This window comes from Physella acuta, unplaced genomic scaffold (genome assembly GCF_028476545.2).
Source record: "Physella acuta isolate Inbredline_101_S28 unplaced genomic scaffold, ASM2847654v3 ptg000070l, whole genome shotgun sequence".
In the NCBI taxonomy this organism is placed as follows: Eukaryota; Metazoa; Mollusca; class Gastropoda; family Physidae; genus Physella; species Physella acuta.
The window spans coordinates 285,001-308,822 of record NW_026731590.1 but is presented as its reverse complement, the minus strand read 5'-3'; the positions used below and the strand labels follow the sequence as shown (position 1 = coordinate 308,822).

The following is a 23,822-nucleotide window of genomic DNA, read 5'->3' as shown; positions in this document are numbered from 1 at the left end:
GACAGAACCGCCTATAGTAACCAGCCATCCCAAGGAACTTTTTGATTTCTTTACAATTTTTGGGAGGAGGCAACTTTACAATAGCATCTACTTTAGCTTCAATAGGCCTAACTTGGTTCGTTCCCACTTGATAACCCAAATAGGTAATTGAACCTTTACAGAAATCACTTTTATGCAGGTTTACAGTAAAATTCACTTCAGACAATTTTCTAAAAAGGTTAGTCAACTGAACAATATGTTCTTCAAAAGTATTAGAAAATACAACTATATCATCTATGTAGGCCTCACATTGGTCTATGTCAGCAATGACAGAGTTAATGACTCGCTGGAAAGTTTGACCAGCATTTCGCATACCAAAGGGCATACGTTTGTATCTATAAAAACCATTAGGGGTTACAAAAGCAGATATTTCTTTTGCACGGTCAGATAAGGGGATTTGCCAGTATCCTGAAAGTAAATCAATTTTGGAAATTATCTTAGCTTGACCAACTTTATCAATAACGTCTTCTATTCGAGGTAATGGATAGGAATCAGCTTTGGTGAGCGCATTTACCTTCCTAAAGTCGGTCACAAACCTGAAAGATCCACCGTCTTTCGGGACTAGAAGACATGGGGAACTCCAGTTGCTGAAACTGGGTTCAATGATATCATTCTTAAGCATATAATCAATTTCATCTTTTATCAAAACAGCTTTTTCCGGGTTAACTCTATAGGGGTGTTGTTTGATGGGTTTTGCATCACCTACGTCTACATCATGAGGTGGTACCTTCGCTTCTTTGGGGACATCCCCAAAAATAGAGGGAAATGTCTCAAATAATTGAGACAATTTATGGCTTTCCTCTGTTGACAAATGCATAAGGTGGTCATTTAGATGATCTAAAAAGGAAGAATTTACCAATTTTGGGGGTTTCAATTTATCATGTATCACATCATCAGAAACATTTGAACATACAGGTAAAGTAATTTTAGCTGTGGAATGAAAATTGTTACAATTATCATAATACTTTTTCAGTGAGTTAACATTATACACTGTCTGTTTCTTTCTTCTGTCAGGCGTATTGACAACATAGTTCAAATCACTTAGTTTTGAATGCACAGTAAAGGGTCCACAATATCTTAAGGATAACGCATTGTTCAGATTAGGCACTAGCACAAGAACCTTCTCGCCTGGATTGAATGTTCGTTTACGAGAACTCTTATCATACAGTCCTTTCATTCTCACTTGGGCCTTTCTTAAGTTCTTGTGAGCCATTTCGCACACGGCTTTCAGTCGAACGTGAAAATCGTCAAAGTTTTCCACTGGATGATCACTGGTACCTGTCCAACGTTCGCGGATCAGCTTCAGGGGACCACGGACAGAATGTCCAAACACAAGTTGAAAAGGAGAGTAACCTAAAGCTTCCTGGACACAGTCCCTCGCGGCGAAAATAATCCATGGAACAGTCTCATCCCATTGGGTGTTACTTTTAGCGAATGTTCTTAGCATGGATTTTAGGGTTTGGTGGAACCTCTCAAGTACGCCTTGAGACTGAGGGTGGTAGGCTGAGCTGGTGATGTGGGTAACGCCTAGCTTGGCTAGTGCTTCCTGAAAATGGTGACTGGTGAAGTTGCTGCCTTGATCTGTTTGAACGATTCTAGGTAATCCAAAGGTAGTGAAGAACCGGGTCATGGCTCTGACTACAGTCTTTGCCTTAATGTTCCGTAAGGGGAACGCCTCGGGAAAACGGGTACTTGAACACATAAAGGTAAGTAGGTACTCGTTGCCCGCCTTGGTTTTAGGCAAGGGACCTACACAGTCCATGACGATTTTAGAAAAGGGTTCTTCTAATACAGGAATCGGACTCAAAGGGGCCTTAGGAATTTTCTGGTTTGGCTTTCCGGCCAACTGACAGTTCGTGCAACTTTTGCAGTAACGCGACACATCATTTCTCATTTTGGGCCAAAAGAACAATTCTTTGATCTTCGCCGTCGTTTTAGTGACTCCTGGGTGCGCTGACATTGGATGGTCATGTGCCAGTTTCAGTATTTCATGCCGATAAGGTGGAGGAACCCACAGCTGGTTTTTACCCAACCATGGTTCGGCTGGTGAGGCATCCACTGGTACAGAGCGACGAAAGAAGAGGCCGTTCTCGGAGAAATACTCCCCATCGTCAGATGAGAGAGATTTTTCGACCATTGCCTTGAGTTCCGCGTCGACTTGTTAAGCTTTAATGATATCTTCCTGAGATATCCTCAGGGGTAAGCCCAGGCTTGTGTTCTCTGGAAGCATAGACTCCAGTTTGGGAGTCGAATTTCTTGACGATGATGGTAGGTGTGGTTCAGACGTTGTGTCAGCTAATTGTTTGGACTGGCTTCTTGTCACCACACATGCAGGATACAGTTCATTATCATTATCTGGAACTGTTGACAAAGGGTTTGGAACCGTACAGGGGTATACTTTGCTTCCCGCAAGGTCATTCCCTAGAAGTAGCTGTACTCCTGGGACTGGTATACTATCTATCACACCTAAAATGACCTCGCCTTCGACGAGATGATGTTTCAGGGAAAACTTGTGTAGAGGGACGACAGTAGATTTTGTCCCCACTCCCTGGATAATGGAAACATTTCCTGTGTTCGTCTCTGGTGTAATGTCCATTGAACTTTTCAAAAGAAGTGACTGTGACGCTCCTGTGTCTCTTAGGACGGTGATATTCCGCTGAGACAACGGATCACCTGGTTTGCTAATGATAGCTTCGGTAATGAAAGATGAAAAGTCAACCTTTCTCGATCCCTCGAGATCGGTAGACTCGGAAGAAACTGGATGATGGCGTGAACAATCAAAATGTGACTGCACATAATGTGTGGAGACTTGACTGCTTTCCTGCGGACACTTAGGGTTAGCGTCCCTCAGAATTCTAGAGTTCATATTTGAACCGGCTGCTTGAGGGGATAGAGCATAGTGCGCAGAAGTACGCACCACCTCTCTGTTAAATTGAAGACGTTTGTAACAGTCCTTGACATGGTGACCAGGTCTTTTGCAGAACTGGCATACTGCTCGACGATTGAGAGTTGATCTTGGTTTCTCTCTGGACTGTAATGCCTTCAAGTGTTGGCCAACAGGAGGATTGCTGCCAAAAAGGGGAAGCACTGGGTTGAGGCGGTTTCCTGACACTGGTGGTTTCTTATGCACCAACATATATGTGTCAGCCGACTCAGCAGCCTTCTGGATGTCAATTATCTTGTTATCCAGTATGTGAAGTCGTATGTCTTCAGGCAGGGACTTTAGGAATTCTTCCCTTAGGATAAGTGACCTGAGCTTCTCAAACTCAGAAACTTCCTCAGAGTGTAGCCACCTTGAGAAAATTTTCTCTTTTTCAAAGAGAAATTCCACATATGATTGAGTGGGTAACTTGCGGAGTGCTCGGAATTTCATCCGATAGGCCTCGGGCGTCAGTTCGTAGGCCTTCAAAATGGCAGTCTTGACCAAACTATAGTTATTTTGAACGTCGTGAGAGAGTGCCTGGTATGTTTTTGCAGCTTTCCCTGTAAGGACCGTGCTCAATAAAGCAGTAATGGAAGTTTCGGGCCATTCACATGTCTTCGCTAAACTCTCAAATGAGTTAAAGAAAACGACCAGATCTGTTTCATCAAATTTAGGAACTAATTTCCCAAATTTGGCAATCACTTGCCCCACCGACAACTTTTTTGGATCTACCAGAGAAGTGACATCACTAACTTTACCAAATTCTAATTCCAACCTCCTCTTATCTAAAGCAATTTTAGCCTCTAACTCCTTTTCTTTTAATAAAAGCTCCCTCTCTTCTAGAGGTTTCTCCTCACGGAGTAACACACCAGCCAACAAACTTTCATCAAATACACCTTCATTAATAAAATGAACAACAATTTTATCTTTCAACACCTCTGATTTCTGCGTAACAGAATAATCCAATTTCAATTCCTTAACAACACTAATCAAAACTTTCCTACTCAACTTTTCTACTTCCCCGACAGTGGGATAAGTCAAAAAAGATTCCATTTCACTAACTTCAAAATCACAACAAGCCTAGATTCTCTAAATTAACACGGAGCGTTGGGCCGTGTACTTGACCTTCAATCTAGGACGTGGCACGTCTGACTTTTGACCTAGATAACTCTATGCTTGCGCGCGTTTTAATAACACGGCTTCACTGGATAGAAAAACAACTAAATCAAACTAAACTTAGTGTTTAACTGATATAACCAACAACTGGAACGACAGATTAAATCTCGGCGAGACCCCACTTTCTAACGGACACCTATCTACCAGCCAGATAGATGGTGAACGCCCCCGGATTCTTTTTTGGGGTTATATGCAAATGACTTAAAGCCTAAATGAATGAGCACTAACTCAACAACACACTAGGGCTCGATTTCGATGTCTAGGGAAAACTAGTGATACTATTGAAGTGAACAACTCATTCAATCTGCATACAACCTTTAATAAGCGAACACAGTTGTGGCAGAACACTAGGTTAAACAAGATAAAATATTTAATTTAGAAAATAACAAAACCCAACTTACAAAGCGTAAGAAAAAATACTATCACAGATTCTAACACTGTATAAAAATAGCCACAGGTCACACAACACTGCTATAGCATCAAGAAATCACTTGGCGACAAGTAATATAATATTAGAACACTTTAACAACTTAGGAATGCATAGCACACTCAGGACTTAAGTTCTCTCACGTTCAAATGGTCAGAATCTATTGCCGGACAAAATGGACGGCCTGGTCATAATGGACCGCTTGATCAAGGTAGACTGCCTCGTGTCGCCTGTGGGCGATCTAGTTAAAGACTTAGGCAACAGGGGAGGTTACCCTTAACTCATGTGGCCATTGGTTGGTGTGGTCATCTGGTCTGAATCAATCAATCAGATCTTGATGGAAAATTTTTACGTCTTAGACACTCTTAATAAGACAGTGGAAAAAACCCGGTGGTTGCACCATCAATCCATATATGGTATTATACAATGTCAAAATAAAACATTACTGGACCTAAGTAGGTCACATTTTTAGTCATGCAACTCTTTTGTAAATTAAAAAAAAATTAAAGTGCTGAAAAAAATTCATTAAAAACGTTTTTTAATAACAATCTTTTATGTAATAATGCACTAAAAAGTAGAAAATAAATTAAACACTACTATTTAAATAACTATAAAGAAAAGCGTGTTTCGCTTTCTAAATTTTAGTAAAGTTATCCAATAAATACTAAAGTGACTCACGCTTTTCTTTATAGTTATTTAAATAGTTGTATATAATTTGTTTTTTACTTCTTAGTGCATCATTACATAAAAGCTTGTTATTAAAACTTTTTTTATGTATTTTTTTTTCTTCAGACGTTGGTAAAGCTGTCACGCACATTTCATGAAAACAAAATATAAAAATTTGAAATGAAAAGGATGTGTTTTGTTGAATGCTGCTGATTGTTGATGGATACAAACAACATGTGTTTCCTGTTCAATGTGATTTATGTTGCACCACTATCTGATAATAATCTAGCTGTGAGGATGAGAGGGTTCGGTAATTTCAATAGAAATGCTTAAACATATATTAAAACGTGTTTTAGTTTTGGATTTTGCAATCAAAGAGACTGTGAAAATAATAAAAAATAAAAACTTAACAGTAAGCCTAAAATGTTTTAGAAATGTATTATTTTTAGAATCAATATTATAACAGTTGCAAATCCAGAGAACTCTAAAATATTTTTTGAGTTTAAGACTACATTTCTATTTATAATTCAAATCTACTTAAAAATTGGTCCTCAAACTTTAAACAAGGGCCGATACGATGCCTTCACTAAACTATAGGAACTACACAAAGTGGGTCATAATAGGCGTTGTACGGTTGACATACATGCATTTACAAGCGGTGTTTTTATCCCGAGATATTATTCTCCTGGGGTTGGGGGAGGGGGAGATGTACATGAAACTTTTTAGTAGGGAGGTGCATTTAAATTTCTAGAGGGGAGGGCCGGACACTGGTTAAAGTATATATTTTTCTTATTCGTTCGGGATATTTGGAGCGATGGACGTGACGTGCTTCGATATGGGGTGGGAGGGTGGGTGTGGGTGGCATTGCGGAACAAATGCCTGACAAAAACTATTTCCTTAAGAGACAGACATTTAACACCAATTCTTCAACCAAACATAACCCCCACCCCCTCCCCACAGGATCCAAACTCGAGATCTTCGGGTTAGCAATCAAACGCGCTACCATTGAACCACATTATCCCTCGTGGAATAGAACTTCCTTATTTCTCTTGAGTCCTCTCACCTTATTTATTCATGAACAACTAACCCGAACATTGATAGCAAAAGCAGGTATAAGATAAAAATGAATCCAATACAAATGTATAACACAAATAATAACACAAGAAACACTTGAAGGAGCGATAACAAACAGCATTCAAAAATATATTTAAAAAATAAACCGGGAGTGATCTCCCCTAAACTTTCTCGAATATTATATAAAAGAACAGGGGACGGGAACTCGGGCTATAGACATGATTTTTAATCCATTTTAAATACTTAAAGTTTTAAAAATAGAATAAAATCTCGTAGACAAATTAATTGCACACCAAGTGAACGCCAAATAAAAAAGCGCATAATAATGCGCAATATTATTAGTACTTTTAAAATTTACATTAGTTTTTTGAGAAATCGGAAGTAGCGTAAATTACTACTTCCAGTCAACGGAAATTACTCAACATTTAACAGACGGTAGAGAATTAGATCTTTTACTTGCATGTGAAATTTCATTTATCTATCTGAAATAGTACTCAAGTTATAGGCTTTTGAAAAATTCAAAGTAGGAAAAGTACCACTTCCGGTTATCGGAAATCGCTCAAAAGTTGATACGGATCTACGATTTTGATAAAATACTTGTATATAAAATTTCATCAACCTAGCTGTAACGGTACTCAAGTTATCGTGTTTACACACGGACAGACAGACAGACAGACACACAGACAGACACACAGACATACGGACAAGATTGCACAATTATGTTTTTCCGTATCAGTGAGGTGTAAAACGTCGAGATTTGTAAAAATCTCGATTTCTTTTTTGCACGATTACAATACTTTCTCTATACTTCGTATATACGAGAAAGTAAAAAAAAACAAAATAAAAAAGTAATATAAATTATATATCGTAGCATGACAATATGTAAGTACAGAAAGAAATTGGTAAATAAAATTTGTAAAAAAAATACGATAATTATATACTGTAAGTTTTTTAAACTTAGTTTTCATATCAAGGAAATAGCTAACTGAATTGTACTTTTAAATCTATAAATTAAAACAAATCTAAGCAAAAATGTATCCAGTATTTTTTACAGACATTTTTCTCCGGACGGACATTTGATATATTTTTGGGGAGGAGGTGGTGGACTATTTTTTCCGGGGTCGGACGCTGTTTTCTATATAAATTCGATTTCGTTCGAAGGGGGGGGGGGGGGCGGGGGGGGGGGCTTTTCTGCGGGCGAATTTATGCCTGCAAGAAACATAAAATTTATCATAAAAGTAAAACACTGTTAAAAAATTTTTAAACTTCTTATCATTTCTAATAGCACGTAACAGATGTGTCAAGAAATGTTGGTCATTTCTGTAGACCAGACACCTGTACAGCTGATTCCTTAAATAAGTTTCTACTTCAGGTGGGTATATATTCGGTCCTAGGACCTTTGACCACAGGTGCTTTGACCATAGGGGGCTTGACCATAGGGGTTTGACCACAGCGGAGCTTTGACCATAGGGGCTTTGACCATAGGGGGTTTGACCACAGCGGGGCTTTGACCATAGCGGTGCTTTGACCATAGGGGGTTTGATCATAGGGGGTTTGACCATAGGGGGTTTGACCACAGGTGTTTTCTCAGCAGAGGGTCTTTGATCACAGGTGGTCTATCAACTGGTGTTTGGTCACAAGCGCTGTGTCCGAGGTCGTCGCATCCGTCGCACACGATTGGCGATGGTGTAGCACGAACAAATAACATTTGTGAAGGATGGCATTACAGTCTTCAGTCTCTCCTCCAATGTAGTCACCCAACAATGTGGCGTTTCCTTGAAGGTCTACAGATGGACTGCACACGGCAAAAGACAACTTTCTTGCAAGGTGTAGCAGGGGCAAGCTACCAAGCTGAGAAGTACAAAGTGCTGTCTAGACATATGGTCAAACAGATGTACTGACATATTTGCGTGCTATAGCACATCTTTCATTTAGTTAACCATTTTATGTATTACATCTTTGACTATATCGTTGGCAAGTTTTGTATCATTTTTTATCCTTTTGTCCTTTATATATGCTATGTATTTTCAAGTACATCTACATTATTTATTTGTGAAACTTGTTATATGTCGCATTATTTATGTTTCATTTATATTTAAAATAAATCTATGAGGCCTAGCACCAGCCTTTATGTGGAGACTAAAATATAGTTCTTGGCTTTTTTTAAATACATGTTAATTTCTATTAACGTACTCTCAGGAAACATGTATAAAATCGTGTTAATTGTATCACACTTATGATCAAAGCCGGACACAGCGCTTGTGATCAAACATCAGTTGATAGACCACCTGTGATCAAAGACCCTCTGCTGAGAAAACACATGTGGTCAAACCACCTATGGTTAAACCCCCTATGATCAAACCCCCTATGGTCAAAGCACCGCTATGGTCAAAGGCCCGCTGTGGTCAAACCCCCTATGGTCAAAGCCCCTATGGTCAAAGCTCCGCTGTGGTCAAACCCCCTATGGTCAAACCCCCTATGGTCAAAGTACCTGTGGTCAAAGGTCCGACCCTCTCAACAAAGACAGGAACGATAACCTGACCTCGTACATTGAACTCTCGCATGATGGCCAGGTTCATCTCATACTCTCGGTAGTGATCCAAGAAAAGATCTTCAGACAACAAGACAACGCGCTTTTGGATACCTTTACTAATTTTAAGGAAGAGACCCACGCTTTTCTTTATATTAATTAAAATAGTTTATTTTTTTCTCCTTTTTAGTACATTATTACATAAAAGCTTGTTATTAAAACGTTTTTTATGAACTTTTTTCTGTACTTTATATGTATTGTAAATAATCATGACTAAAAACCATTGCGTGCCTATAGAACGCGTGGCGTCAATATTGAACGTGTTGAAGCGTGTGGAGTGGTTGGGTATAAATGCCTACTAATTTGGTCAAAATTGTAATTACTTTATAAAAAATTAATTAGGCATCCAATTAAGTCAAATTTAATTTTAGATGTCATTGTCTTCATGCCTTGTCCCACGTGCCAACTGTGAACCGAATCTGTCTGTTAGAAGTTTGCGAATTTTCGCTCGAGCGTTTTGATCAAGACAGACTGACGACTGACGACACACTGTCGACAGAGGAAGTGAGTTAAATAAAAGCTTGTAATAAAAACTTGTAAAAAGAATAAACAAATACTCAGGCTATTGTAATATTTAAAAGATTTTGTTCGATTAGAAAAACTGCCAGTTGTTCAATCTTCGATGATAAGAAAGAGAAAAGATAAGGTTTAAGTAATTTTTTTTCATTAAAAAATAATATTGAACATTACATTTTAAATGTTCTTTAGCTTTAAAGAATGTCAGCATCAAAATAAGCTTTTGCAAAGAAACTAATTTTATTTTACTGAAGGTCTAAACTTTTTTTAAAAAAAAGATCAATGCAGGCAAAAACACAGTTTATTAATTTAATGGGTTTAACAATTTCTACTACAAAAGCTTTATTACATTTTTGGAAATATTAATAAAACAATTTTTAAAAAAATTAAAAAGAAGATTTTTCCCTAAAGTGTATACATTTTTCAGTGTAGATCGATGAGTGATGGGATTATTTTTGCGCTACGTTGTATATTTTTGTGATACTCTGTGGGGATGTGGATTGTGTGAGACCATGTTAATCGGTGTTATGAACTGTTTGTGTTTCTGTGTTAATGTGTAGTAAATAATTGTGCGATCTTTTTGTATAATTCATTTCGTTCTAATTTAATTCACATTCTTGTATGGCATTATGTTCTTAATTCTGTAGGATGAATATGAATATTAAAAAAATAATTCCTATTATGGAAATCTTAAACTCCGTCAAATAAATTAAAAATCCCAAGCTACATAGAACACGTACAGCATTTGATTTTAATTGTTTGTATCAATATCTTCAAGTAATGCTTGTGTTTGTGTTTAAGCAAAGCTCCTCTTTAGACTTAGAGATTCATTTGGAAGATTTCCGACCTCGAGACTTTCAGGCTTGTAGCCTAAAGCTCTATCATTCGACCACGCCCTCCCTTAAGCCATAATTAAATAATGAAAAAAAAACACTTGCAGAATTATGTTTTTTTCAGCTTATTTTTGTGAAGCTATTATTATATTTAGTATGTAATTCTTTAACGTATCGCATAAAATTGAGTCAGATGTTTTAAAAAAAAGGCAGGTCTCAAGTTAGGGTTAAATAAGACTTAGGTTAAGATTAAAGTTGGTGTTCTGGGTAAGTGTCAGTGACGCCGGCTACATCAGCATACAAAAAGTACACTAATCTGGATGATGCAGTAGTATCAAGGCTTTGCTTGTTCCAGAATGCATTGTAACCCAACATACACATTTTGAATAGTTTTATTGGTTTTATTGACATCTGTTCTTTTTTAAGCCAACACATTTCGATTGTAGTTGGGTGAACCTTAGTTTTATTTTATTTTATTAAATAATATAGCCATAGTTTATTTAAATGATGTACTATTAATTTTGAATTAGATAAGAAAATACAGTTAATTATATTAACTAATTTTAAATGTTTTTCAATAAAAACTGTTAGGTCTTAAATCTTTGACATTATATTTGTATATAGGGTCGCTTTTGTTAATTTTCTTGACGAACGTTTGTTAATACTATCTCTTGATACCCAAGCATATTTATCTATCATTTTACATTATGCAAATTCGCCTTCATGAGTAATAAAACGAAATCATATACATATTGTTTATTTAATAAAAGCATTTGAATTACAATTTCTTTTTCAACAATTTTACAAATGGCGTGGCATGTGTTATGCAACCTTTTTTTTTTAATTCTAGAACATCAAACTATAATATCCAACGTTGCTTAATCTTCTCATACAATTAAGTTTGTTGGAGCATTTTAAAACATTCTAAACTTCCTGCTACTATCATGACAAAAATCTTGCATTTTGAGTTTGTCTCATTAAAAAGATCATGACCTGTATAGACAAAAACACTGGCAGAAAGTAAAAACCGAAATCTAGATTTGTCAAAATTGAAAACATCACGCTATAAAATGTTTTTACTTAGCATGCAGATCACTTGATAGATGTGACACAGAAGAAAATTTACGTTCCCTCTTATTGATTCTTTTTAATTTCTCGTTTACAGATTATAGAGTACGTATTGTAATCGTGCACAAAAATCACATGAAATGTTGACAGTTTTCATCGTTTTACACCTCAGTACTATACGGAGTATGGGGGGCTTTACCGGAAGTAGTAGGTTACGCTATTTCCGTTTTCTCAAAAAACGCTTATGAATGTATAAATTACTAATAATATTCCGCACTATTATACACACATTGTATGGCGTTCACTTGGTGCGCAATTCTTTTTTTCTACGAGATTATATTCTATTTGAAAAGTTTAAGTAATTAAAATTGTTTAAAAAGCATGTGTATAACCCGAGTTTCCATCCCCCTTAGTGTTATATAAGAATATTCGAGAAAGTTTAGGGGAGATCACTCCCGGTTTCAGAAGATGTATTATACTTGCTGAACGTAATTCTTTTATTATCATTTATGTTCAGGCTGAGTGGTTTGAGTATTTTCCACTTCTGTCTCGCGAAACGTTGATTCTGTTGAGTAGGCCCTACTTAAAAATTGCATTCAAGAGCACAAGTTGTTTTGTTGATTTTGACACTTCAAACAATTTTTATCTCTCACGTCCAGACTCCACTGTATAGCGTCCCTGTTGTTTACATTAGTATTTACATTAAAGTAACTTCGAAATAATTAATATTTATTTATTGTAATAGTTTAAACCACTTTTTTCGTTCGTTATCAACGGGTTAGTAGGCAGTAAAGAATCGGGAGTAATTCAAACAGACGGGAGATATTGACAGGAGTCATTGCCTATTCCCTGTGGGTATATTTACGGGTGCCCTGTCAAAACGGCCCGGGACAAATCGGCCCCGTCAAAACGGCCCCGTTCATATGACCCCGTCAAATCGACCCCCGACAAACCGACCCCGTCAAAATAGCCCCGTCAAAAGGCCCCGACTATAGGCTCCCGTCAAATGGGCGCACGTCATATTGACTTGCGACATATAGGCCCCCGACAAATGAGCTCCCGACATTTAGGCTCCCGACAAATGGACCTCCGACATATGAGCTCCTGACAGATAGGCTCAGGACATATTGGCTCCCGACAAAGCGGTTCCCGACATATTGGCTCCCGACATAAGGGCTCACGATAAATTGACTTCCGACAAATGGTCTCACGACATGTTGGCTACCGACAAATGGGCTCCCGACATATTGGCTCCCGACAAATGGACTCCCGACAGTTGGGCTCCCGACAAAAGGACTCCCGCCATATTGGCTCCAGACAAAATGGCTGCTGACAATTGGACTCTAGACAAAAGAAATCCAGACATATTGGCTCCCGACTAAATGACTCCCGACTTACTGACTCACTATAAAATGGCTCCGGTTAAATAACTCCCGACTTAAAACACTTCCCGACCAAGAAACCGTTTTCTGAGGAGTTATTACATTTTTTTCTTTAAACAGTTCGCTTTCTACAAAGTTACGAGTATTGTAATTTTATATTTATCTGATTTAAGTGCATGCTGAGCTGTTGTTTACGCCACACGACCCAAGCTCAGCTGTTTCTGTTTAAATTTAGCATGCATGTTACACATTCTGCGTTTGTTGTCTAAGTTTTCACATGTTAATTTCAATGTATGGATGTCCACATGGATTCCCCTCCCTCCTTCCCAGTCCAAGACAGTCGATGTTAATCGACACTTCACCACCATGTTGACGTTATAAAAGGATGACAGCTAGCAAACATGCTTTTGACAAATTGATCCCTGGATTACAAAAACAACAAACGAAGATGTTAACAATCATACTAGCTTGTGGGAGGGTGTGTGAATTAGATGCACCTAATACTATGCAAGTAAATTAATATCTGCTGACTAGTACTGTGTAGTGTCTGAAAAAGTGTGCTGAAGTGGTGAATGTTGCTAGGAAGTAGTTCATAAACGATACATTTAATCTACTCGATACTTGCGAGGCTAAAAAGAGGGGTGGGATGGGGGTCGGCTCGGGAAAAAACTTGAAAGAGACAAAAAAGCGTTTATGTACGTCAGCATCGCCCATTGTAAAACTTACTCAGGGGAGATAATTCCAAGTATAGGCCCTAAAAGTTTACTATTATATTTCTTGTAAAAACAAAAAAAAAAGTAAACGTATTTAAAATTGAAGTTTCTAGTATTATATTATTTTTTTATTATTTGTAGGATACAAGATGGTACAGGATACAAATTCAACCACTATCGCAAACATCTATTAACATTGAAAAATATATAATGAATTTTTCGTCTATACCCTAACCAATGTCGCAAAGAAGAACCGCGCATCATAAAAGTCCACTTCATATGTAACGGCTTCTCGTGCTATTTTTTTTTTTTTTAAAGAATTTTGCCGGCGACAGCGTGTTTTTGATTGTAGGGAAATAGAACTCGGCCTTGACGATGGTTAAAAAAATACAGTTATAAATAACTTTTTAAAATAAATAAATACATTTGACGACAATTTTTGAGCCCCCTTTTTGGTGCCCATCTCCTGCCCCATCCGCCACAGTACACTTTGGAGGATCGGTCAAACAGTTACGTGTCCTCTATTTGGCTAACAAAGGGGGGCAACGAGTCAAAGAAGTCATATTTTTTTTAATAACCTGGAAGCATATTGACTGTAACTGTATCGTAGGGACCCTAACCCGGCATGTATATAATGGGCTGCAGCATCCTACTCCCCTAAGTAGAAATGTAACAGATGACCACAAACTAAAAATTAATACAGTACAAGAAATGCTTTTAAAAATATTAAGACATGGCGACTGTGAGGGTGTCTGAATCTCCAAGAAAGGCACAACACAATTGAAGCTAGATTTCACAGTCCTTTATTTCTCTATCTCCAGTCACAAACTCAACCTGCCTCCTTTCATGCCCAACCTTCAACTGTCTTCCGCATTCATCCCTACACACCACCTTTCTCTCGCTCACAACACAGCCACTGTCACCCGACCAGTCGCTTCCCTTGTACCCTCGTTCACTCCGTACAGCAACATATACGTCAACACACCCGGCCTCGCGTCTCACTACATGATACATACACACACGCAGTGATCCGTCCCACGTATTCATCTTTCATACACATTCATACACATTACATCACCACAGCGACCTAAAGCTAAGGACGCTTTATTATTTTTGGCTTATTTCTGTAGTCCATCCTGGAATGGGTGGTGTTGACATGAGCCATTATCATTATGTCGGGAGCCGTATTGACGAGAGCCAAAATGACGAGCCTTTTTGTCAGGAACCATATTGACGGGAGCCAATTTGTCGCAAGCCTAAATAACGGGAGCCTATATGACGGGAGCCACAGAGACGGGAGTCAATTTATCGAGAGTCTGAATGACCGGAGCCTTTTTGTCATGAGCCAAATTAACGGGAGCCAATTTGACGCGAGCCTAAATGACGGAAGCCCTTTTATCAGGAACTATATTGACTGGAACCCTTTTGCTCGGAGCCCTTTTGTCTGGAGCCATTTTTGTCGTGAGCCTGATTGACTGGAGCCTAAATGTCGGGAGCCTAAATGATATGAGCCAAATTTTCGGTAGTCGTAATGAATGGAGCCTATTTGTTAGAATCGTTATTGACAGGAGCCCTTTTGTCACGAGCCTTATTGACGGTGGCCCTTTTGACTGGAGCCTAAATGACGGGATCCGCTTGTCTATGAACCTTTTGACGGGGTCGATTTGACGGGGATATTTTGTCGGGGCCGTTTTGACGGGGTTGTTTTGACGGGGCCGTTTTGTCACGGGCCGGTTTGACGCCGCACGATATTTACGAATAGGCGAAACTTAAAATTACCGTTTTATTTTAAAAAGTGGGAGAAAAGGGAGGTAGAAGCATATTGAATGAAATTACTTGATCTGTGAAGCACTCATTCTATAATCTTGAATCATTAAAGATGATAAATCAAGGTATCTAAATAAAATATATACGTGCGAAAAGATATTCCGATAATTTTACAGAAAATAATGGAACACAATATAATTCTTTAAACATACATTGTCAAACAAAGAACACATAAACAAAAGTAATATTAGAAGAAAAATGTTTGAAAAAGAAAAATCTACAGAACATCAACAAAATTATTAGTATATAAAAGTTAAGAAAAAGAAACGACATGGATTATGATATTATAATTGGAAGCGGATTTAAAACTAAAAAACAATGTTCTTGACCATTTTGGTCTACTAAATTGTTGAATCTGAATAAAACGTACGAATGGTAACATTGTTTTCGGTAGACAATTAGTAATAAAACAGATAGTGTTAGTTATTCGATAGACATGGTTAAACATACATTCTATCATAATTTTGTGTTAACAAAATAAGTAGTGAATTTAATCATTTTAAAACTATATTTAAAAATACATTACAAAGACCAATCTAGTTTTAATATATATCAACCAGATTAGGTTATAGATATCAAACTACGTATCGTTTCCAATAGCATGTAGCAGAAGTGTCCAGAAAGTTTGGTTATTTCTGTAGACCAGACACCTGTACAGCTGATTCCTTAAATAAGTTTCTACTTCAGGTGGGTATGTATTCAAGTCGACCCTCTCAACAAAGACAGGAACGATAACCTGACCTCGTACATTGAACTCTCGCATGATGGCCAGGTTCATCTCATACTCTCGGTAGTGATCCAAGAAAAGATCTTCAGACAACAAGACCAGCGTTTTTCTTGTGCCAGTTATAGCTCCACTGATGTGTGACACCATGTCCCCACCTGGAAAGTCCACTTCTCCTAAAATGTAAGAGATGTTCTTTTCTCTCAAGAATGGGAGGATAACATTTCTTACAATCTGACGGATTCTTGGTTCTCCCTGTTAGATTCAAACAAGATGTGTAGTAGAATTTCCTAGAACCAATAGACTAGAAAACGAATACAGTTCTACCTTTTCCATATTTGACCTATATAAAGTTTTATTACTTAAACTTTAAAGATATGTTTGAAAAATAGTAACGACATAACCACACATTATAAAAACATAGAGTTTGGATATATAAATTCTTCAGTCGTTAGAAGGCTTTCACGGTTAGCTTAAAAATAAAATGTGTATCTATATATCATGAATAGTGATTTTGTATTTATCCATTTATCCATCAAGATGGTTACTAATTTGTTTTATTGTTGATTAATTTAAATATATTGTAATTATCCTAACTTTAATTCAAAGTCTATAGCTTTATATAACTTTAATCCTAACCTTAAGAGAAAAAAACCCAAGCGTTCACCTAAGCCTAAAACCTAACACAAAACCAAAAACATCTCGAGACATTTGTTTAAGTCTACCATTGACGATAACCCTAACCCTAACCCTCAGCAAAGTCCTAGCCCTAACCCTAATAACCCTAACTCTAAACACTTACTGTAGCTGTACCTGGGGTTAATGTCCCACTGGGCGGGGGTAATTGACATGGGGGGGGGGGGGGTAATTGACAGGGGGATAATTACTCCGTGGGGTAATTTCGGGGGGAAATATCCGGGGGTAATGGACGGGGGCGGATGCCTTGTTCCCGTAATAATACAACTTATGCCTTCTAAACCCTGAATATTACGATTGATAATTTTACAATGGATATATAAATTAAACGTTCCTGAATCTCTTTTTTAATTAGATCTATTCCTATTAGACAATATTCTTACCTCGTCATATGTGATGAAGACATCAACTTGTGGGTTGTAGTTGACCAAACGTCCACCAATGTGCAGCCGCCGTTGACCAATAAAGTAGAGGTACCTCAGCTTCCAGCGGTAATGAAAAAACACGGCCAGAACAAGCAAACAAAGGAGATGGGTGAAAAACAATGTCAGCACGTAACCAAAGTTTTCTTTGATCAGACAGTTTTTTGTTAGTATTGGAAGTTGTGCGACCATCTCCGTGTAGTTTAAATATTTATTGTCTTCCTTTCTGAACATCATATCGTATGCGTAGGTATACAGTTGTGTGTTGGTAACCATAAAATGTAGACTTTGAACATATGTGCAGATAAATTGAAAGTCGTTGTAAGATAATTGTACCCTAAACTTTGGATTATTAAATCTAAATCTCTTCAGCTCCTTCCACATTTCAACCGAGAGGCCAGGTAAACGGTTGAACGCCAAATCTAAATACATCAGGTTCAAATGTCTCAGCAGGGATGCCTCGAAATATGTCAAACTATTTCTACCTAAAAATAATAATGTAAGATTTTTCGGAAAATAAAATGTGCGTGGTATAAAAGTTATTTTACATTCTCTTAACCAAAGTATTTCGAGATTTGCCAAATCTGTTCTCAGCAAGCTGTCGTCTAAATCACCCCCACATAGTCCAGTACCCTCAGTACCCGAGAGTCCTAGTACACGGAGATTTGTCATGCCCTCTAACAGGTCTTCAGAACCATATTTCGAAAAAGAGTAAGAAATATCTAAAACTTCCAAATTAGATAATCCATTGCTCTCGGAATTTACTCTTTTTATGTTACTGTGTGTCTTGTTCTGATGTGATCTGTAAGGAAAAATAACTGTTATAAACAATTAAACAGATAGGTGTGTAAGGTTGGTAAGATAATTGGATGAATGTATAGGTTACGATATCGTACTTACATAAAAACTTTCTGTTTATTGGGTGCTCTTTTAAAATCTAATTTTTTGAGCGAGTTTTCTGGTGAAATTCTCAGGGCATCAATAAAACTTATTATTAAATCATCACCTTCTGTGACCAGCGTCTCTAACTTTGGAGGAAACTTTTTAAAATCAAATGTTAGGTCCAATATAATATTGTTTCCAGAAAGAGTCAAAGATTTTATTTCAGTTTCTACAAATAATTCCAAAACTTTTCCTAAATAAAACCTGGCACCTGGTACCTGTCTTATTTCCTGTAACGAAAACTCCTGCACGGTTTTAAAGAGTTGGATAGCGTCCAAAATGTGTTGTAAAGTTAGGTTTGTTTTATCAAGGTTCAGGCCTGACAACGTTGATCCCATTACAAAAGATGTGTTTGTGAAGCTTGACAGTTGGCAGTATTTAAATGAAATAGATATATTTTGCTCTGATTGTATGTTTTCAAAATAATTATCGCACAAGTGCGTCAGAGTGCAGGCATAGCCGAAGTCTACTGATTGAAGATGTTTTAACTTCCGAAATCCGGGACCCAATTTACAGTTCGTACCGGCCGCTCCTAGATGCCTCAAGTTTGTCAACACAGACAACGCTTTGTCGGGTAAACACTGGGAGGTTACGGTGTTATGGCTTGAATCTAAAATATAAATGTTGATTTATCAATTTATATGTAAACAAAATTAGGTCATGGTGTAACGTCTTGAATCTAAACGTGAAAATATTGATTGATAAATTTGTATGTAACATAAAAGTTTAATATTAGAATATTTCTTATTTGCAGTTTTATTTCCATATTAAGGTGATTTCTTGTATTTACTCTCATTGCAATTACGCAAAAGCCTATACAGACTGATATTTTACTCTATTGTATTGGGGAAAAGCAAACTGAAGTACTGCTTCCGGTAGATAGACACACTTTCAAGTTTATGTATAACGTCTTATTTTTGAATTACACTTAAATTTTGATTGACCTCCTTTACCCGGAAGTGGTAATTTATACAATTTCCGATTTCTAAAATAGAGAAAAACATAACTTCTGTTTTAGTAAGGTATACTTAGTTAAAAGTTCTTATTCTCTTGATGGTTTTAAAGTTTAAGTGATTTCCGTAGGCCAAAAAATGTCTTTCACGCTATTTCCGACTTATCAAAAATATCACTTCTACCTGATCGATTTGTTTCAAGCCTTTCGAGTAGGTAAAGAATGGATGTAATGGTACTGTGACAAAACATTAAAATATCATTTAGTTAGATGTTTAAATAACTTTTTAAAAACGTAATCAAAGTTTCATTTATAACGCAATTATGCACACATTGTTTACACTCATTTAGTGCGCAATTCATTTTTTCTTGTCGATTCTATTCTATTTTGTTTTAAAAAAACAATCTCGAATAGTCTTATATAACACTACGGAGGATGGCAACTCGGGATATAGACATAAATTTAATTCCATTATTAATTACTTAAGCTTTTTAAAAATAGAATAGATACTCGTAGAAAAAGAATACGCGCACCAAGAGAACAGCAAACAGTGTGTATAACAATGCGAATTTTAATACTTTATAAATTCATATGCAATTTTTGAGAAATTGGAAATATCTTAAAGTAATACTTCTGTTCAACGGAAATAACATAAAAATTTGATAGAAGGAAGAGAATTAGATCTTTAACTTATATGTAAACTCACGCCTATTTAAAACTTTACTTAAGTAATAGGCTTTTGAAATAACCAAATGTAGAATAAGTTCCACTTCCTTTTACCCTGCAAATTTGAAACACAAGTGCTCTCACTAGCACCCGACCACAATGCTTTATAAATAACGTGTTACTGTAAAAAAATATTTTTACTTCTGTGTATAATTTGAGCACTACTGTTAGTTTTTCCACCTTTATAGTGTCTTTAATATTGGTGGTTTTCTCTCTCTCTCTCTCTCTCTCTTCTCTCTCTCTCTTTCTCTCTCTCTCTCTCTCTCTCTCTCTCTCTCTCTCTCTCTATATATATATATATATATATATATATATATATATATATATATATATCAATGTATACATATAAAGCTATGTATGTTTGTGTGTGTGTGTGTGTGTGTCTTTTATGCATTACTACACCTCTCATCACATCGCCATGAAACTTTGGGAAGTTGTTGTGAATATTCCTGTGGAGGTTTCTGCGGAAAAAAATTTCAAATTCGCAGGGGTGGCGCCCTGGCAGGGTATATAAAAATAAAAGTCGATTTTGGTTTGACATTGTTCAACCGATAGCCATGAGACTTTGGGGAGTTTATTATAGCACTAGGGAAGAGTTCTGTAAAAAAAAAAAAAAAAATTAATTTCGCAAGGGCGGCGTCACGGGAGGGTGCGAGTTTCGTCTATATACGGTAAATAAAAATAATAATAGTGAATTGCAGTGACACCGGTCACACGATCGCAATTAAAATTTGGGAAGATGTTGAGAATATTCCTGGGGAGGTTTCTACTTAAAAATAATTTTTTAAATTTTGCAAGGACGACGCCACATGGGGGTGCGATTTTTCTCAATATACGATAAATAAAAATAAACGTCGATTGCGGTTTCACAGCGTTCATCCGATCGCCATCAAACTTTGGGGAGTTGATTAGTACGCTCAAGGAAAGGGTTCTGCAAATAATCTTTTTTTTTTTAATTTCGCAATGGCGGTGCCTCGGGAGGGTGCGATTTTTCTCTACATGTGGTATATAAAAATAATAAAAGTGAATTGCAGTGACACTGTTCACACGATCGCCATGAAACCTTGGGTAGTTGCTAAGCATATTCCTGGGGAGGTTTCTGCGAAAAAAAAATTTGCAGGGGTGGCGCTCCGACATAACATGATTTGTTTTTTATCTATATACGGTATATAAAAATAAAAGTCGATTGCGGTCTCACAAAGTTTATCCGATAGCCATCAAACGTCGGGGACTTGATTAGAATACTCCAGGGAAGGGTTCTGTAAAAAAGTCATTTTTATTTTCGCAAGGGCGGCGCCGCGGGAGTGTGCGATTTTTCTATATGTACGGTATATACAAATAAAAGACGATTGCGGTTCAACACAGTTTATCCGGGTGCCATAAAACTTTAGGGAGTTGATGAATACTCCCGATAAGATTTATGGGGTGGGAGAGGGATGGGGGTGGGTGGGTGGTGGTGGGAGGGGGTGTTTAATTTTGCATGGGAGGCCCCCCGGCAGGATGCCATTTGGCGCCCTGTTCTTTATCGTGAGCGCTATGGCGACTACGTTGCGTGACAGACAATGGATAGGATGTGGCGTTACAAACGCTTACTAAATTGAATCAGGCGTGTCCGCCGGCGCCCTGGTAGAGTGCGCTTTGGCTGCAAACAAAAAATTCAGTTTCGGCCCCTAAAGGCTCACATGGGTCGCTGAGGGCCATATAACACATTTTATTTTAATAATCAGAAACATTTACCAAGGTTAGATTATTAACTGGGGTGTTTCTTTTTGTCCGTAAAAAAAATCCAAACAGTTTCGTCACTTTGCGAATGATGTCATAAGCATCTGTTTTTAGACAATCATTCAGAAATTGAGATCGAGCATGTAGTAATAGACTATTAGTAACGCTAACACATTGCATCAGTCACACTGATGTTTAAAACACGTCAAATACTTGTTTACGTGTTATAGAAAATAATCCTGTTCATTTGTGTCACTTTTGCGAATGACGCAATCTGCGTCATTGTTAACAGCATGCTATTTGGCTAGATGGCGCCTATTAGTTTTAAGGAGCCAGGGGCCGTACGTGGCGCGTATGTGGCAGTGTAATCAAGGTGGGGGGGATGCTCCTTAGAGCGCCTCTCTACGTCCCTGACACAAGGGTGGTCACCGAAGTGTGTTCTACCTGATTATTTCGGTGGGTGATTAATGTACTCATAAGGTTTTCACGCGGTAGTGTAGGTAAACCCGTGTCCCGCTATTTATAATCCAAGCGCAGGAGTTGTTTACATATAAATCTACATATGCATATGCATATGCATATGCATATGCATATACATATGCATATACATATACATATACATATACATATACATATACATATACATATACATATACATATACATATACATATACATATACATATACATATACATATACATATACATATACATATACATATACATATACATATACATATACATATACATATACATATACATATACATATACATATACATATACATATACATATACATATACATATACATATACATATACATATACATATACATATACATATACATATACATATACATATACATATACATATACATATACATATACATATACATATACATATACATATACATATACATATACATATACATATACATATACATATACATATACATATACATATACATATACATATACATATACATATACATATACATATACATATACATATACATATACATATACATATACATATACATATACATATACATATACATATACATATACATATACATATACATATACATATACATATACATATACATATACATATACATATACATATACATATACATATACATATACATATACATATACATATACATATACATATACATATACATATACATATACATATACATATACATATACATATACATATACATATACATATACATATACATATACATATACATATACATATACATATACATATACATATACATATACATATACATATACATATACATATACATATACATATACATATACATATACATATACATATACATATACATATACATATACATATACATATACATATACATATACATATACATATACATATACATATACATATACATATACATATACATATACATATACATATACATATACATATACATATACATATACATATACATATACATATACATATACATATACATATACATATACATATACATATACATATACATATACATATACATATACATATACATATACATATACATATACATATACATATACATATACATATACATATACATATACATATACATATACATATACATATACATATACATATACATATACATATACATATACATATACATATACATATACATATACATATACATATACATATACATATACATATACATATACATATACATATACATATACATATACATATACATATACATATACATATACATATACATATACATATACATATACATATACATATACATATACATATACATATACATATACATATACATATACATATACATATACATATACATATACATATACATATACATATACATATACATATACATATACATATACATATACATATACATATACATATACATATACATATACATATACATATACATATACATATACATATACATATACATATACATATACATATACATATACATATACATATACATATACATATACATATACATATACATATACATATACATATACATATACATATACATATACATATACATATACATATACATATACATATACATATACATATACATATACATATACATATACATATACATATACATATACATATACATATACATATACATATACATATACATATACATATACATATACATATACATATACATATACATATACATATACATATACATATACCTATACCTATACCTATACCTATACATATACCTATACCTATACCTATACCTATACATATACATATACATATACATATACATATACCTATACATATACATATACATATACATATACATATACATATACATATACATATACATATACATATACATATACAT

General features: G+C 35.9%; 2 protein-coding genes across 3 annotated transcripts in view; one reads left to right on the top strand and one right to left on the bottom strand.

Moving 5' to 3' along the window:
* Positions 1-23,822, top strand: part of LOC131952139 (ly6/PLAUR domain-containing protein 1-like) — a 192,431-nt gene that overhangs the window by 51,794 nt on the left and 116,815 nt on the right. The gene's annotated exons all lie outside the window — the stretch shown is intronic.
* Positions 15,815-18,356, bottom strand: LOC131952187 (toll-like receptor 4). Its single transcript, XM_059314758.1, has 4 exons — positions 17,977-18,356; positions 17,709-17,878; positions 17,038-17,561; positions 15,815-16,213 (listed from the first exon to the last, which is right to left on the bottom strand). The coding sequence occupies exons 1-4, from the start codon at positions 18,354-18,356 to the stop codon at positions 15,815-15,817; spliced, it is 1,473 nt and encodes a 490-aa protein (XP_059170741.1).

Coding starts and splice junctions, on each gene's coding strand:
- LOC131952187 (XM_059314758.1), bottom strand. CDS start 18,356: ATGGGATCAACGTTGTCAGGCCTGAACCTTGATAAAACAAACCTAACT. Junction 17,562..17,708: donor AGGACTCTCGGGTACTGAGG/GTACTGGACTAT, acceptor TATTATTTTTAG/GTAGAAATAGTTTGACATAT. Junction 16,214..17,037: donor TCTTCATCACATATGACGAG/GTAAGAATATTG, acceptor TGAATCTAACAG/GGAGAACCAAGAATCCGTCA.